The 18,298-nt window shown below is 38.3% G+C and overlaps 1 protein-coding gene across 3 annotated transcripts in view; it reads right to left on the reverse strand.

The window, feature by feature from the left end:
• Positions 1-18,298, reverse strand: part of ABCC8 (ATP binding cassette subfamily C member 8) — a 73,688-nt gene that overhangs the window by 38,961 nt on the left and 16,429 nt on the right. For all 3 annotated transcript variants that reach the window (XM_021525621.3, XM_021525620.3, XM_085580139.1), the window contains exons 7-12: positions 17,033-17,197; positions 14,917-15,072; positions 9,297-9,431; positions 8,178-8,340; positions 3,876-3,916; positions 3,433-3,578 (exon numbers count right to left, since the gene is read on the reverse strand). In XM_021525621.3, coding sequence (XP_021381296.1) covers positions 3,433-3,578; positions 3,876-3,916; positions 8,178-8,340; positions 9,297-9,431; positions 14,917-15,072; positions 17,033-17,197 — 806 coding nt within the window. The remainder of the gene's footprint in view (positions 1-3,432; positions 3,579-3,875; positions 3,917-8,177; positions 8,341-9,296; positions 9,432-14,916; positions 15,073-17,032; positions 17,198-18,298) is intronic.

The following is an 18,298-nucleotide window of genomic DNA, read 5'->3' on the forward strand; positions in this document are numbered from 1 at the left end:
GGCATCAATTTTATCTCTGTACCTGACTTTATAAAATGTATGTCTAATCTACTCACAGGAACAGCAAATGAAATTTGTGAAAGAATTGAATTGAATAATGAACTCAACATCAAAGAAGCTCAATGAACTGGAAAGAAGTCTTCAAAATAAAGTGCCAGAAGGCCTAAAAATAAATTTATGGACAAGAGCTGAAAAAATTGATTTCAATGTTTAGCCCTAGGCTAACTGGGGAGAAAGAGGAAAAACTGAAGCATTGTGAAATGTGGTGATCTGTTACAATGCCAGTCTTATAAAATAAGAATTCACCTGCCACGATTTATTTTGCATTTCACTACCAGGGATTTCTTCTTTAGAAGGAGACTTAGTTTCTTCTAAGAACCTTGTGAGATGCCCCACTGGTACCAAAACATTGGATCCAGGAATTACAGCACTGCCTGAAGCAGACTCCCTGCACAGCTAAAACTTGTCCTCCAAGCAGAGATCAAAGTCACCCTGGGGCTCCCTAGGAGAGGAATGGTTCTAGAGGTTTTCTGTCAACCTGCCTGATTGCTAATGGCAGCTGGGGACTCAGATCAGTGAATCTCTTAGTGGATTCAGTGGAGGGAATTTAGCTAGAGCAGGTACTACAATCTAAACAACAAAAAGGGGGAAAATAACTGCTTAGGATGCAATAAGAGGAATAATAACAATTTTCATCTTTTAATGGGAAGATCTTATATCTCAAAGGAAGTGTTTAGAAGCTCCATTGCTAGAGATATTAATATTTATTTGCACAAAGCTCTGGAAAACAGGGCAACCTTTTTGTTCAGTGAACCAAACATTTAAAATAAAATTTCAAATGTCTTTAAATGGATCAAATGATGGTTTAGATGCTGCCTATATGGATTTAATATGCAGCTGCATCTATATTCTCTGCATGAAAATTACACTGATATTTGAGAAATTGCTGTGAAGAAGGAACAGACAGAGAAGTCCCCCATGTATCTGCTCCAGGGTCTAAAGGGGTAGGAAAAGAAGACAGCAAACATTCTCAGACCATGCATATCCAAACAAGAGTGTCTCTATTAAGCCACCCAACAATTTGACTTTATTTCCTAGTTGTGTATCCAGGTGTCTGTACTCACTGCAAACCTTTTACCAATTCCCTGCAATTCTGGAATTATTGCTCCTGAGACAATTACTGAAGAAACACAATAGAACTGTGGGAAAATCTTGTGTTAGCAGCAACAGCTCTTACTTTAGGATGCCAGACTGTTCTAAACTCTTAAAGAATAGAAAAAGGACGTTCTCTGCAGAGCTCTTGCTGACAGCACAATTTGAGTATTCCAGTATCTCCAGAGGGGAACTTATTTTTAAGCTACAGAAAGGACATATTGATTAAAACACAGTTATTTGCACAGCTCACTGGAAAGATGGTTTGATATTAAACCCCATAAGATACATAATACCACTCTTGCTGCTTAACCTTTGCCAACTGAAAATGGTACACTGCACCCTTTGTCCGCGAAGACTCACATTGAAGAAATGCATCCATTGACTCTTCAGTTTTAATTTTCAGTGGCAGAAACACTCCACATATTAAAAAAATCTCCAAAGCACCACTGTACAAAGAAGTATCAGATTTGTCGCCTTCCTAAAGACTTTTAACAGTTGCTGCTCTCAGAAGCAGACACCCAAGCCCATAACTTGGAATATTTTCAGGGGTCCTACATGGAACAGAAGCTTTGAATCTGTCAGTCACACAGTGGTTCTGAGTGTGTCAATGGCCATCCATGGGGATGCTTTGCAATTGGGCAGTGTGCAACAATTAAAGATATTGACAAAGTTATTGATCAATATTGTCCTTGATAGCATCGAGCATCAAAGACTGTAGCCAATACTAACAGAGCAGGGTTTGTGGAGTGCCTGGGAAGCAAAGCCAATAACATTCTCTTACTAGCCTTTACATGCTGGTTTCACTGCTGGATCATCTTCTGCACCCTTTCTGTCACTCCAGGAGAAGCTGCCTTTGCACACATGCTAAAATCAGTCAGACTATCTCAGCCTAAAAAAGCTGAAATACAAATCTGCCAAGTTTTGCCTGACCAGCTACTTATAAGCAGGAAGGTCTAACAGTAGGACACAGTTGCAGCAAGCAAACAATAGCTGTGATCAATTGGTGCAAACTTGACTGTCTGCTTTTCAACATTTACTCGACTATTTCAGCAAGCACATCTTTGTGTGGCTTGAAAATATCTGGCACATGGTTCCAAAGTATTCTTCTGAAGGATGAATAGAGAGAGCAGCACCAGCAGCACTATGGAGCAATGCACTCTGGAACACTACCTGGGTGATACAGCCAGCCAGGAAGGCAAGGATGATGTCAGCTTTGTTTCAGAGTTTGATTCTTGTCTGCACCACAAATGGCAGGGCAACAGCCTGCCAACAAAAAGGTATCTCCAGAATAACCCATGAAGAACTCCCAGCTAGCAATAATTAATACTTGGCTGATACTAATCGCTCTCAAATTGTTCCTGTGGCATTAACAGGCACAATTCATTTGCAAAGAAATCCTTAGACAAGCTAAAATAAATGCCTGTGGGTAATAGGCAGTGTCAATGTGGGCTCCCAGGCACTCTGCTGGCTGTAATCTTTGCATGACAATTTGCCATGGCTCTAGGGACTACCACAGTGGCTGCAAAACATTTCCTGCCAGCTGCTGATGCTCTCAGATTTCACACTCCTTAGGAGAGAGGACACAGCTGTGACTTTGCACTGTCAGGGAATTTTCAAACACTGAAGGCAATCTCAGCCTTGTGCTGCAGTCTCCCTTCCATCTCCAAAGCAACACAAAGGCAATTAAGCAAGGGCTGGTGGCCAGTATCCATCCCATAGTTTAAACAAACTTGGCAGACAGCTCCATTGGAGGCCAAAATTGTCCTAATAAAGAAGGAAACCCAAGCTCTGCTTCCCCTATCAGTTAGGTAGAGTTACACTGCATAAGAAAAAGCATTAGAAGGTTTTTACACTTAATCTGTTGATACTAAAATCCCCAGTGAAACAGCAATTCTACTGGTTGTTACTTGGTTAGCTTTTGAACACCCAAACTAACATGCTCAACAGAAACTAAAAATTCATCAAGGCTGGATAAAACACTTGGTCATTAACTTACTGTGACTCTTAGAAGTGATTTTTAAGGTTTTTTGTTGGCTTGTTCCAGTCTAACTCTGCCCCAACAGACAAAAACAGGAGATAAATGCTGAAACCTATGTCCTGCTGTGATTACCTTTCACCCTTCTACATGCTTGATGGAGGGGAAAAAAAGTTGGGAAGCAGTTTACAAGAACAGATAAATAATCACCATGGTATTCCTAAACCTGAAGTTGTAAAATGAGCAATGGACACATTCTCTGAAATTGGGTAGGTGGTAGATATAAATTTTACAGTTCTCACCTTACTAATGCTTTGACAGTGGATCTAACCACACTTGAGAGCAGGAACAACGGAGACACAAGGATATGAAACAGGGAGAGGGAGGCAAATGCCACTGATGGGGAGAAGTCAGCCTTTCTTGTCAGATGAGCATGGACAACAAATGTCTACAAAGAGACAAACATCACCATCAGTGCATTGCCATAAAGAAGGAAAAGACTTCATATTTCACAAGCATTTCATTCACAGAATCTGAATTCATACTCCCTTAACAGTTTGGGGCAGTGCTGCATGCTCTGGGCTGCTTCTAGTTTCAGAAGCCAAGTGGGCATTTTCCATTCTCTACCAGAGGAACTGTAAATGTGCAGCAGGTTTGCATCCTGTTCTTCCCCTTCCCCAATTCGACATCACTTATACTTGAAAATGCACTCATAATTAACACTATTTAAAAAGTCCATACTTACTATAAGCACAGCTGCAATTGGTATTGCTGCATTCATAAAGACTGTGAAGGAAAACACACAGGAACATTTAGAAACAATTTTTATTCAGACATGCTAAATGCTAAAATACTACTAGCACTGCTTTATAATGGTGTTTTCTATGCTCTTACCTTGCATGTCTGTCCCCTCTGTCACAACCTGAAGATATTATTTAATCATCACCTTTTCATTTTGGCCTTCACTCAACTTTATTTCATGTAAGTAAACTACACAGAGGAAGAATATAGACTCTAGAGCTAAAATAGAACTCAGGCATCAGTACAGGTGTAACAGAAAAAGGCTAGACACTTTGGTGTTTCAAATGTGCCTGTCCTTTTCTTCTCTCAGATATAGCCATGTTGAAACAGGAAAAGCTCTCCCCAGTTACTTAATCTGAATTGAAGTCTCATTGACTCCTCTGGTTGACTGTTTGGTCACCCTTTTCTCGGCATAAACCCCTGAAGGACTCTATATAGTGTCAGATATTTCTCCTACTTATGTTTAGATGAGCTTTAATGAATCCTCTAACATATTCCTAAATTCTGTACTCATGCTTATATAAAATAGCTGAGTTATTGCACATAGCTCTGATTCCTTGTCAGAGAATTTAAAAGTATAAGTATGTTAAAGTGTATAATTACAAAATAAAAGCTTCAGCTTTGAAAGACTAACATTTATTAAAGTCTAGAAATGCATAGTTTACACCTCACCCCTGGAAAAAAAAACAACAAAAACGTATTTTTCTGAGAAAAATATTCTTTCTGTGATGGAACACAAAGCAGCTTCTCGTGTCTTTTTAATGGTTCTACTTCCTGACCAGTTCTCACACTTTTTATCAACCCAGGTGTGAGTTCGTGGGCACCAAGTCGGGCAACTCCCTGGGGGCTCCCCTGGCAGGGGAGACCCTCCTGGAGCAGTTCTGTGTCAGGAACGAGAGACTCATTGGACTTTTTTGGTCTTCAGCTTCTGTTTATTGTTATCTTATCAAAACTTCAGCACACTGTCTGCTCCCAGACCTTGCATGCACGAAAACAGCACAAAAATGGCCAACAACCTCATGCTGCAAAGTCTTTTTTAAGTCTAATCAAAAACTAAGCTACCCAATTAAGAAGTGACACCTAAATTATTTTCCTTTCTAACCTAATAACTGACCCCTAAAGACCCACAATGCAGATTTTTCTACCCAATTACAAGATACCACCCAAACCCAAGAAGAAAGAAACTCAAGACAACACCCTATATCCTCTATCTTGAACCCATCTATAACATACTAAAAAACCTAAAACCTAAATTTCTCGCCCATGTGACATACTACACTAGTATCTACTATCTCTACAATCTATTTCACACTTTCATGGTTTGTAGTTTACTTTGAGGCTTAGGAGGCCTTCTCCAGGAATGAGGGTCAAAGTCAGTGTTTTCCTGGGAGTCAGAGCACCCCAGGGCAGACAGGGGGATATTCCCCTTGCCCTGGGTTCCCACACCCAAGGTAGTTACAAGCACAGAAATTGTAAAGAAGGGAAGCTTGCTGCCTGCAGTTCTGTCCTTCTGAATGCCATTTAATCCTTGCCTTTGCAATGAGCCTTTGAGACTGCTGCAGTACACGGGTTTGCTTTTAGGGACGAATCTGGTGGGAGAATCTAGCAAAGCTGATCAGCTTCTCAGAGATGGATCCTGCTTTGTTCCTGTCCACAGCACAAAATCATACCTGTCAAATAGGAAGCTGGATGGAATAAATATCCTGTAGGGCTGGCAAAGCTTGCTGTAGTTAAGACATCTAAACTATTGGTGGCTCCCAAGAAGCTGAGCTGAATTTTGGACATACAAGGACTTCAAACTTCTGTCAACCAAACAAACACGAGCCATTGGAATTTGGGGGTTGCTTTCCCTTATTTTTAATATTTTTTTCCAACTATGAGAGAGTCCAGAATAATCAAATGTTTCCTAAAATAACTCTTTTGCAGCTAAGACATTACATTTAATTAGTTTTAGTCAAAAGGACTTTGTTATTGGAAAAAGGTAGACTAAGAACTGAGAAAAATTTTCAGATGGTCTGGATATTTTAGTAACAGTAACCACTGTTCTTTTCCTGTGAGAAAGCCTGGAGTTATTTTGCTTCTGACAGATTAGGCAAAAAAGCCATAGAAGTAGGAAACCACTCCTTTCTTTGTCTTTCCTGAATTTTAATGTACATTAAATCCTGTAAAGATGTCACCCAACTTTGAGTCTGGTGGAGGCCTTTCATTAAAGTACAGGAAGAGGTAATTTCTACAGTAGCTCTTTTAGTACACATGAACAATTCCATATCCATATAGCCAGGATCCTGGCACAGGGATGAGGCACACCAGATCCAATTTCCATGTGGTCTTGAAATGGAATTTTCTTGTAGTCTAGCCAACACTGCCCTGGAACTTGTAGGTATATTTTCTGTAATCCAATGCAAATCTATTCCTTATGAATAAAATAGCTCCAACCATATTCTTTATTTCTGTTAATAGCTATGTGTACTTAGAAAAGAATTCCAGAGTCTATTCAACACTCTGTTAAAATAATTATATATAAAAATCTCTTTTCTGCTTTCTTAGTTCTGGCATCTGTCTGCCTTCCTCTAGATCACAAATATAAAAAATTATGGTCCTCTAATGTCTTTTCATTTTTTTTTTCCCTAAAGAAATTAAATCATCTTTTTACTACAACATTAGCCAATGTGTTTGGGGCTGATTATGCTTCTCATTCTAATTATACTTAAGTTAAAAGAGCACATTCTTTTTTAGTCTTTAAAAGTGCGAATTTGCAAAGACAAGTGTAATTTCTACTAAATTTCTACTAAAGCCTGAAGGTATAAAGAACTCCTAGGCTGAAACAATAAGAACCTTTATAAGCCAAAATTATAAGCGCCATCAACATAAAGCTACACTGCTTTACCCCATGCTGAGAAGTTATCTCCTGTGTCTTCCACATTCCTAAATATCACACATAACACAAAATAAGAATGCAACTGCAGACTTGGAATATTTCAAGAAGCATCAGTAAATAAAAAGGTTTTCTAATAATACAGATTCTTATGTTATTGCTTCACAGAACAATCAGTACCCCTGGGATGAATACACCTTTTCCTAGCTGTTGCAAATGACTCTGTGAGGATTTAAAATTCAGTAAGCCTTCTCAGCTCTACAGCTGAACCCTTGGCCCTGACTATAAATAGATTTTAATGCCACATGAAGCACTGCAGACAAAGGGAACCCATTTATGTTGATCTGGGAGTAAGACAGAGTTTCTGCTCTCACAGCCTGCAGCTAAATTCTGTTTTATGTCAAAGCAGAAACTCTTCTCCAAGCCCACAGTGCTTAGGATCGCCAGAGAGAAATTCTGGTCTCAGAAGACAAGGAATACCTCAATTTAATGTCTGTTAAATTCTGTAGGATCATGATCTTTCTCTTAGAGTACATTTCTTAAGTGATCACAAGAACTAGGCTTCCTTATTATCCCAGGAGGTATTTGTACAGGTACCAAGTAGTGCTCAAAAATTTCTTGCTAAAATTTTCAATTTCATTAATATCTCACAGATTATATATTCTTCGGTGTGACTTTGCTAATTATTTCTAAAATATGACCATAGCAGTTATATAGGTACTGCATATAATCTTCTCAAATAGAGAGTTCAATTTGCTCTAGGTCTTTTTAAACACACAATAAAGTCTTAAAGCAGCTTGAAAAATAACAGGAGAGGAAAGAATCTGGATACAGAATGAAAAAATTGCCAGAATACTCATGCTTTTCTTTCCAGGATATAGAAATGGTTTTAAGAATCACTTATTTTAACAAGAAATCCAAGTTTTGGGTAAGAACATGTAAATATTATGTGTTGGAGCTTCAGTGCAAAGACAATGCCTGTCACACATTATTAATATGCTCTGAATTGTACAAAATGCAGGAAAAAAAACCTCAACAAATAAATTTCAACATCAGCTTCCTCTTGAATGCTGTGTTCTAGAAGAGAATATTGCTGGCTAGATATAGCCTGTGAAACATTTGTCCCTTGAAAGCTTTTGTCCAGAAAAAGTAAATTCTTTGAAGCACTCATTTTTCTTTTAGGCATATTTCCCATACAAGCAAAGTTCTACTGAATTAAATGCAGGGTCTGACTAGATGGAAAGTGAGAAGTACAGATCAGAGCCCAAAGCAACTGAAATAATCTCAACAGAGAAATGGTAAACTCATTAGTAGCTAATAATTCAGTAGCACTTAGCTGAGCAGTGGATTAAGGTGAAGGAACAGACTTACTGGATATGGAGGTGTAAAGGGCAAAAGACTTGAGGCTAGTCATTTCTTTCTGTCTGGTTTCCTCCACGCTGCTGTGAAATATGTGCTCCCAAGCATAGAGTTTCAGGAGCTTAATGCCCCGCAGCATCTCATTTGTCTTCTTCAGTCTCTCGTTGGAGTACTCCTGCAACATTTACACACACATTTACCTGAGGAGTACAATAAAAACACGGCTTCCCTAAGCATAAGGATGACACAAAAATGATAAGCAGCCCCCTTGCACAGTGCAGACATTTCCATCACAAACAGCATTGCTCCCATCTGCAGGAATTTCTAGGTGATGCTGACTGTATGATTGGATGCTGCAAGAATGAATGCTGTCCACATTTCTGGAAGGGTGCATGCTGTTGATAGAAAGGAATTCCTCTACACACAGGAAGATGCACAAATAACTCTCCTCACTACCCATGATCTGTGGTGGAAGAGATTTCAGCTAGCTCTGGCTCCATGACAAGTTCCTGTGGCTTCCTTGGCAGTGCCACAGTTGCTGAAAGGGGGAATAAGGTTCAGAGCAGCTGGGCATGGGAATGCCAATGAGGCAAGGTAACACTGTCAGCAGTGATGCAGGTGATTCAAATTATACACAAGCCAAAAGAGGGATCAAGGAACAGCTTGTGACTTAGCAGACATCTAAGCTCCCCAGTTGAGGCACACACCATGGGAGTTACAACTGCATGGAGTTTGTTTAAATAAATCTGTTTGATAGATTTTCACATCTGGGGTCCAAGTTTGAATTCCTACTTCCTTTCCCTTTGGATAGCTTGCCCTGCACAACTCACAGCTCTGTGCACTGCCCAGAGCTACTTCAGTCAATGGCTATTGATCATCTGTATTTGTAAGTTAGAAGGTTTTAAATTTTTTTTTGCTCCTAGGGAACCGTACGTGCTGAAAAATATAAACCCCCAAAAATATGTATTTATTGCTTACACTTACAAGAATCTCGCATTCTTGAACACTATGAAACATTTGACAAGCAATTCTGGGTCAGCATCCATGCTTAGGTTTGTAATTCCAAGCACAGACCAATGCACAATTACCAGAAATTATATTTAGATCACAAATTAGTTTGAAGACACTCACCAATGTGCTTCGCTGGGCCTGTGAGAGTTTTGTGGCTACAAAGTACTGAACAGGTGCAAGGACTATGATTACTGCTGCTCCAATTAAGGCACTGATTCCAAGAAGGTAGTAGAGCAGAAGAACTCCTACAATTATCTGTTGGGATAAAAGAAGGTGAGGGAAAGATCTTGGCTTGACTAGGAGCATGCAACACAAAGACCAATTTCAGGGTAAGGGACGATGTTCAACCAAGAGCAGCTGCAGTCAGAGCCACCCCAAATGTCACAAGTTCAGCACAAATATCACAGCCAATGTGATCAGTCAGGGCTTCTCTCAGGGACCCGGACACCCAACTGGTGCTCCTTTCCCCAGCCTGGGCATTCTCTATTTCTGTTTCTGTATTTCTGTTTCTGTATTTCTCCCCATTATGCACAGTAAAAGAAAGTTTTACAGGTTTGTGTGTCTTCTGTAATTTATCTTATGTAATTTAACTCAAAACTATTTAAAATAAATTTATTTAAAAGTAAATACATTTTGGAAAATCACCTTTAAATAAAATTTAATTTAAACATACTTTCAAATAACACAGTATACCACTGAGAATAATCACCTCAGATAATCTCTGACATAAACTGGCGAGGCCCTGTTTTAAGGATCTACAGCACCAGACAGAAAATTACTTTTGAAAAAGGTTAGAGAAACAGTGTTAAAAAAAAAGCTTTGTCTTTGGATAAGTAAGAATTTAGAAGAAAGCCACAGTCTGGATGGAGAGGGTTTACTGTAAGCAGCTCAATAAACACAAGCAATATATACAAGCTACCAAAGTTAATTATCACTATTGTAATGAAGTCCAGAACAATCTGCAACATTGACAATCTAAGTATTTAAAAGGGTAAGCTGATAAATCAATCAGAAGACACAGGGATAGAAAGTTAACTTCATACATCATTTCCATTAATTAAAAAAACCCAGTAATTGGAAATTTCCTTAGTGTGTTATCTACTATTTGTGATATGTTTGCACACTCTCATAACCTTCACAGAAACAGTCTTCCATAATTTCAAAGCTCAATGGTCATATGCCCATTTCCACACATGTATAGGAATAAGGTGTTTACATGAAAAAAAGGAGTTTCCAGAGAGGAAAAAATACTTTTCTTCTTCTTAGGAACCCTCTGATGCCTCTCGACATCTGAACTAAACTAAAACATGACTCTCAAAATGAGCCACAGTATTGACTAAGAAAATATGCACTGACATGAAAGTAAAGCCCCATTGTATATGCACCACAAATCTAAGTAAAAGGCAAGGTTAAATTGCAAATTTAAAAAAAAAGTCTTTCAGTGATGAGTAAATGAACAATCTGTTTCCATGTGAAGTCAGGAAATTAATGAGTGTTTGAAGCCAAACAAAACACACAAAGCCTCTGCCAGATACCCTTGTCAGAGCTCTCCTCCATCACACAAAATGGTCTTGGTCTTTACAGATCAAGATTTTCACTCCCAGCTGCTTCATCATGGGCAGATGCTGCAGGCACTCAAAATCCAGGAAAGCACTGACCAGTGAGAAGCCACTGCAGAACACTGACTCCCCGTTTTCCTGCTTTCCCAACCTACTGGTTGATTATCAAGGACATTATGGGACCACCTGGCTCTAAAAAGAGAACATCAGCTTCTCTCACAGACAAGGATAAAGCTATCCCAGCTGGATCCTGAGAGTTACGAGTTCACAGCTGCTTTTCCAACCCTCATCCAAGCTATTGAGAGGGTCAGTCTTTGCAATAAAAATCCCATGTCTCCAATAGGTTAAAAATGATCCCACTTTAATCTTCTTTATAACATGATAATACAGACAAACTTTTGAAATACCTACGTGTATGGAAAAAAAAAATGAAGAATTGTATCTGAAAATCTTATTGAACATAATTCTATATCACATCACAAAGTGCAGAGTCAAGAATAAAGAGTACACACATAATATCTGAGCTTTGGGGTACAGTATCTGGCAGATGGGAGGGCTCTCACCAGTATTCCTAAGGCAAAAATAATATTAAAAAAAAAAAAAGTCTGTGTAATGAAGCACTGCTTCTCTTTCATCAAAATCCCAAAGCTCTTCTCTGCCAGAGATAAATATCAGGAGTGAAAAGCTCAGCAATAGCTTTGGTTATTTTGTCTTGATTATTTATTGAGGATGGCAAATACTTTCAGCCAGAAACTGCTTTGTGGGTAGTTTTGAAAGAAACAAATGTCCTTTCATTACAAGTGTAAGCAGTCCCTACCAAGGAGCCAGAGATATGAGAATACAGGATTTTTTAATAACCACAATGAAATCAAACAAGGGTGTTTATCAAATGGAGGCATGGGGAGAAGGCCTTTATAAGACCTCATTTTGCTCCCAGGGTTTGAGCCAAACCTACTGAGGGCATCTTTCAACTGGCTGGCATCCCTGGGCCTCTTCTCATGGATTTCAATAACATTCAAACACTAACTTAAGGCAATGATAAAGCACCCATTGACTCCAGTCAGAGCAAAGATGGGGCTCAAATTTTCTGGACTGTATAGAAAACCTAACTTGTCATGAATGGCTATTATAAAATCTACAGCAGATGCTGAAATGGTGATTACTAGACTAAGAGCTACAAAACAATTAAAAACCTGTATTAAATAATAATGGAGTTTGTGCAATGCAGTCTTAGCCATCTTTCAAGCAGCCAGTAATTGTTTTCACTGCCTCATAAAACAAGGTACTGAATGAAAGCTATGGAAAAACCTTCTGAAGAAGCCTTTGTGGCCAACGTGACTCACTGATTTTGGCAAAGAGTGCACCACCCACAAAACAGGAGCACGCTCCAGCACTGATTGTCCTCATCTGCTAAGGAGCATCACAGTGGGAACTCTAATGCAAATATAATTTTATTTTCTGCAGACTGTCAGAAAGTCTTTATGAGTCTGTGACTTCTGGCCCAATAGAGCGAAATGTTGTTACAGAATATGCAATGGATTTGGATTAATTCTCAGTTGCAATAAAGCACTCTCTACACTGCGCTGCCAGAGGTCTTAGAAAATAAGTGTACATGAAATTGATAGCTTGTATATCGTTGGTTTATAATAATTGATACTCTAGACATTATTATTAAGGGGGTGGACTCTTCTTGACTCTCCATAGCTTTTCAGCAATATCATTTTAGCACTTTACAACCACTGACTTCTTACTGTGTTTCCCATAAAAGGGATGAAAATACTCTGACATCTAAATTATTACAAACAAACTGCCAATATGTAACCATATCTAATATGATATTTCCTCTCAATTAATTTTCATTATAATTATCATCTCTTTTGCAATTTAGACATCAATATTAGGACATATTCCTTGATAATTTTTTTCCTCCCCACTTTAAAATAATGTGGTTCCCATTTTTCCTCCCCCACCCATAATTTCAGGGAAACCATGCCATAAAATAAGTTAAGTTGCTTTCTGAAAAATTCCAGATGATAACTGCTATATGCACGTTATATAATAGCTTAATTCTAGAAAATTAATTAATAATAGCTTAATTAGTTATAATAGCTTAATTCCAGAAAATTAATTATCCCTTAATTCTAGAAAGCAGAATGTTTTAAACTGACATATAAGTTAATCCAGAGTAGATCAGGAAAACTAGTCCATACGTCTTGGGCAGGAGTAACTGCACTGGAAGAGAAAAATGCATTTATACTGCATGAATGCAAACACACTGACCTAAACATGGCCACAATCGCCTTAAATCTCAGTATTTTAATAGGCATGTTTTCTACATCTCACATGTGTAGAAAGCACAGTTAAAAGAAGCCACAGTTAGTAAACTGCTGACTATTTACACCTTAATAAACTCAGTATCTTGATTTGAGGCTTTGCACAAGTCTCATGGAGCTAGCAAGTTTTATCAGAGATTCAGACAATTTATTTCTTCCTCCACATCCTACTGCAGTCTCAGAAGCAATCTACCCCCACTAACAGAGATACTATCTGTGGTAACACAGCAGGTTTCAAACATGTGGCCAGAGTGTGAAGATTCAGAGTATTTCAGGAGGACAATGACTGCTTTTTCAGAGAATAAATACTCCAAGACTGAGGCTACACAAGAGGGTACAAGATGAATTCAAAGACTTACTATAACTGACAATGAAAAACTACCTACATTGCCCCCTCCCCAAGTATCTTCCTCAGTGAGGAGAAAAAAATTCAGGGCAAATAGATAAATCAGGCATTTCCTCCCCACCCCCAGGTTAGGAAGTTAATCAGGTTTATCACATGATCAGATGATTTGAAGACCTGATTTTAAGGGGAGCTGCTCATCTGTAGCAGCTTGACAAAAACCTCTTGTATTCAACAGGAACAATTATAAAATCCACTCAATTTTAGTAAATATTTTTATTGTCAGAAAAAGTCCTGATGCTCAGCAGTCTAACATCTCACTCCTTGAAAGACATTCATACAGTTTAATTGTCTGAATGGCTGGCTTTTCTTCCCATTCCCAGCTTTTCAATGTCATTTTCTTATATGCTTACCATCTTACAGAAGAAAACCACTAGTATAAGATGCTGATGGACACAAACTCCTAAGCAACACCCCTAAAATCACATTATAAACTACCTGGAAACACGATCTGCCAGTTGGTGTCTATATACAGTCTCATGAAAACCATTTAATTTTTGGGCAAGGGCAAGCAACCCAAAAAGCCAAGCTGCTGGATAGATTACTTGCAGGTTTCTGACTTCACACCAGCAAAATCAGCCTCTGTGTGGTGCTGGAAGCAGACTGCCTTTGTGACATGAACACAATGAAGTTTTCATCATCCTTTTGAAATGAAATTATATGTCTAGAAAATACCAAATTCACCAGTAAGTGAATTTAAACTCTACTGCCTCTTCTGTTTGTGCTAGCACTGAAGCACACCCAACAAAAGTGCACCAAGTAGCTGGAAGCAGCTCAGTACCCTGCAGGAAGACTTGCAGGGTACTGAGTATCAGATGAAACTTCATGCTTTACTGTCAGCTTTTTCAGGAAATTCTTAAATAGAAGTGTAAGGTGATCCAAGCTGGAAAGAAGACTGAAGGGATCAGACTGCTCTTTAGGTACAGGAGGCCAAAGACACCAGAGGATAAAGCAGCAAAACCATTTTGCATAACAAATATGTTATAACAAAAAAGAATAGCCTCCAAAAAAATGACAAACTGTGGAGTTTGTCATCCAAAAAGCAGCAGCAGTTTCATGGGATGTCCAAAGGATCATGTCTATGCAATCATATTTATGCTACTTTGCTTCTGCTGGGATTCACAAGACAAATGAATGCAATATCTTCCAGTTAGCCTCCCTGATGTAATAAATAAATGCACTGCAACCTGCTGCACCCTGTAAATTGTTACAAATGCAGAGCATTTTTGGCAGCAGCCAAGATCCTAATACAAGCATAAATACCTAAAGTCCAGTCACACATGTGGAATCTATTACAGACAATATTTCTAGATGTTAATAGCTTGAAATTTTATTCCAAGTTATTCTTTAACTTCTTTAATATCCCCACTTTCATAAAGCTCACGTGCAATGAACACCTACAGATTGGCATGCATTAAGAACAAAAGCACATACAATCACCTTACCTGTACTGGCATAGCCCAAAGGTTAGGGCAGAGGAAGAAGAACCACATCAGCTGATTTGTGTCTATGGCAACCAGGTTACAGATCTGGCCTGCTGTCATCTCCCCCATAGACATGTTAGAAGTTGAAAGCTGCATAATTTTATTGTATATTTTTGTCTGGAAGAGAGATCAGAAGATACTAGCATACAAAAATAAATGAAACTTCAGGCTCCATTTAAACCCCAGGCCCAGCATGTTGAGGGCAAACAATATTTCCAGTAACTTGAGTGATGAGAATAAAGTCTGTCCTTTCACATTATTTCTTAATTTAAAGCTACTATTCCTCACTGACAAAGCACAGTGCTGTTACCTGCATTGTGATGGTCTAAGTACTCCCTTTTTTGCATCTCTGTGCAGCAATAAGAATGAAACCTTTACTGCCCAAAAATGCCCCAGAACCACATTAGCAACTTCATAGTTAATCAAACTAATATGGTTTTCTAGCGTTTTCGGTCAGTAAAGGTTTCATTCTTTTATTTGCTGGATTTACACCTCCAGCATCTCCACAGAGTGTAACAAACACTAAGATATTATTAGATTCAATATATAATCCTTAACCTATTATAATCCTTGTTATTTTTTTCAGGCAATTGACTCAGGTCCCATCCAACCTCAGCACAATGTTCCTGGCTGAGAACATTGCAGCATTTTGCTTAGAGAACTCAGTTCCATTACATAGTTTAATTCACAGACAGTGAATGTCTCAGGTACAATTCTGTGCTGAATTAAGCAGCTGCCTCAGTGCAGAATCAGGTATAAAAATAACATAGTACAGAAAAATGAAAGCACACTTTTACCAGCTAGTGTGGTAAAAATCAAATAGGACACACTGAACAGTGGCAGATTTACACAGGATAGGAGGAGAGAAATATTTGAAGAAAAAAACATAGGAAAACAAGTATAAGAATACTGGCAGGGAGACTGCCATTAACACTGATCTGCTGCTTAGAGTGCTGGCTAAAAATTTTCCAATTTGAATAGTCTAACTGGCATTATCTGGACCTCTATTATTCAGAACAGTAAATACAAAGCTTTTCTTAAACAAAATTTATTTAGCACTCTTTTCCAACTATTCCCCTATTGCACTTGCTTTGGTCCTTGTATTTTTCACTTATGTGCAGGTCTTCCACTTGATACACGTAATGATTTTTTTTTTTTTTTTTTTTTTTTGGTACTTTTGGGTCAAAGTTTTATTGCTGTAGAATTTTTCTACTTCACTCTAATCAGGTAAAACCAATGGATGGAAACCAGCAGTCTGTCAGCTGACAAGTGCTTCCAAGTGTAAGATCAAAAGAGAATTAAACAATTAGGCTGCTATTGAAAGCATCCATCCATCACAGAGACTCCCCACAGGATCCATGCAGCTCAGAGGATAAATAGTGCAACTTCTAAGTTACACTAAGCCTGGATTTCATGCTGCCACAGGGTAGGTTTCAGTCAGTGCCTTTGGCAATCCCACACTGTAATCTTACACCAAAATCTCTCATTTCCAGGCACAGAGCTTTGTATGCTACATCAAACTTTGATCTGTAGTTGTCAGCTATACAGACCCCATTTCTGCACTCTGACTTATGTTCAGTGCTCACAGACTCCACTGTGCCTGACAGATTTTGTGGCATGATCCACAGAATAAAACACTCCTCTTGCATTGGGAATACAACTTATCCTTCTGTCCAAAATGTATTTGTAATACATTTTGCAAATATATTTGCAATACATTTTAAAGGTGTTTTATTTGCATGGATGTGATGTCACCAAAAAATGCCTTTGAGATGGGAGAGGTACAGTTCACACCTAAACTACTTCAAAAGTTACATTCAGTTTTACTGTCAGCAAATTTTTGCTTGAAGGTAAGAAGAAATACAGCATTGGATATTAAAAATAAACATTTATATAAAACCATCAAAATAAGATACAAAGGAAGCAAAACATCGGGCTAACACAATTTCTAACAGCAATGGTACATTCAATACATTTCAGGAGAGAAGCATTTCAGAATTTAACAACTATATAATTTATATTCACAACTACATGTTGATGAGGGTGTGAAAAGGTTAATTAGTAATATACTGGGTACCTGTATTGCACCTCTCAAGTTGATTCCTGTTTCAATAGCAACATAGTATGATGCTTGCAGAAATGTCCTTTGCAACAGGAGGGCAAAAAATAGAAGTACAGCCAAAACATAAGCATTGGACAGGAACTCTTGTGATGAAATAAAGAAAACACCTAGAATTTTAGTCTGTAAAAAGAAAGTAAGTTAGAAATCAGGTGCAATGGTAATTTGCATAATTAATAAGCAGACATAATTACAATTTATTACTTTGAAAGTGCTCCCAACCTTGTCTGAAACCTCACAGTTCATCACTTCAAAGAAGCAGTCTCACAACATGCCAACTCAGTAAGCTTCATTTAAATGCAAAATGATGTTTATAGAATTTCTGATATCCTTCCAAAACTCTAGGACACTGAGTAACTCCATATGGTCATTTATTAAAAAATGTGCATTGCCCATCATCAGAAAGGAACAGTTAACATCCTTTGGGAAAAATTACTCTATTTTAACACCTCAGGTTACTGAATACTAAAAATGACCTTCAGAACTTGCAAATACCCCAAAACTCTTGGAACCATGCAGATTATTTTGGCCTGCAGCATGTCGTTCACTTTTATATATGGTCATTACCTTCTAGCAAGCTCATGAGATCACCAAAGTGCATTTTGAAGCATGCCTACAGCTCAGTGGGAAAACAGTGCATTTACTTCAGATTATATTTAACAAGCTGACGCCTTTGGTGCCACAACAAGGTGAGAGGCTGGCTCACCATGGGAAGCCTTCTGTAACTAAAATGTCTCCATTATCCTCTTTCTCCTCTTAGCTCCTTCAAAACTTTGATTGCTGAATTGGGCTTCCATTAAAGGCAAAATCAGCACATTTTTTTTTGCCTACATGGTTTCTTTGCTGTTGAAGTTTTTCACAACTGCTATAACACTTAATCAGCTGTATTTCACAAACTCTCAGTGTCTGTACATTTTATTATATTTGATCTGCACCTTGCAATTCACTTCATAAAACCCCCATATGGTAAGTTCATACAGAGGCAAAATTTAGGTTTTTAAGCTGTTCTTTTGCATGAGCCATCTGGAAAAGGAATAAACTTCTCCTTACTCTTATTTATACCCTGGTTGCTCCAACCTGCATGCTTCTGTTGCTTACTGTGCACTAGCTGAGGAGTTAACTGGATTTCTTCCTGGACCAATTCAAATCATTGAGACAAGAAAATCAGCCCAGCAAAAAAAAAAAAAAAAAAGAATAGGCAAAATGAACAAAAAAATAAAGGGC

Source organism: Lonchura striata, chromosome 5 (assembly GCF_050655825.1).
Source record: "Lonchura striata isolate lonStrDom1 chromosome 5, ASM5065582v1, whole genome shotgun sequence".
In the NCBI taxonomy this organism is placed as follows: domain Eukaryota; kingdom Metazoa; phylum Chordata; class Aves; order Passeriformes; family Estrildidae; genus Lonchura; species Lonchura striata.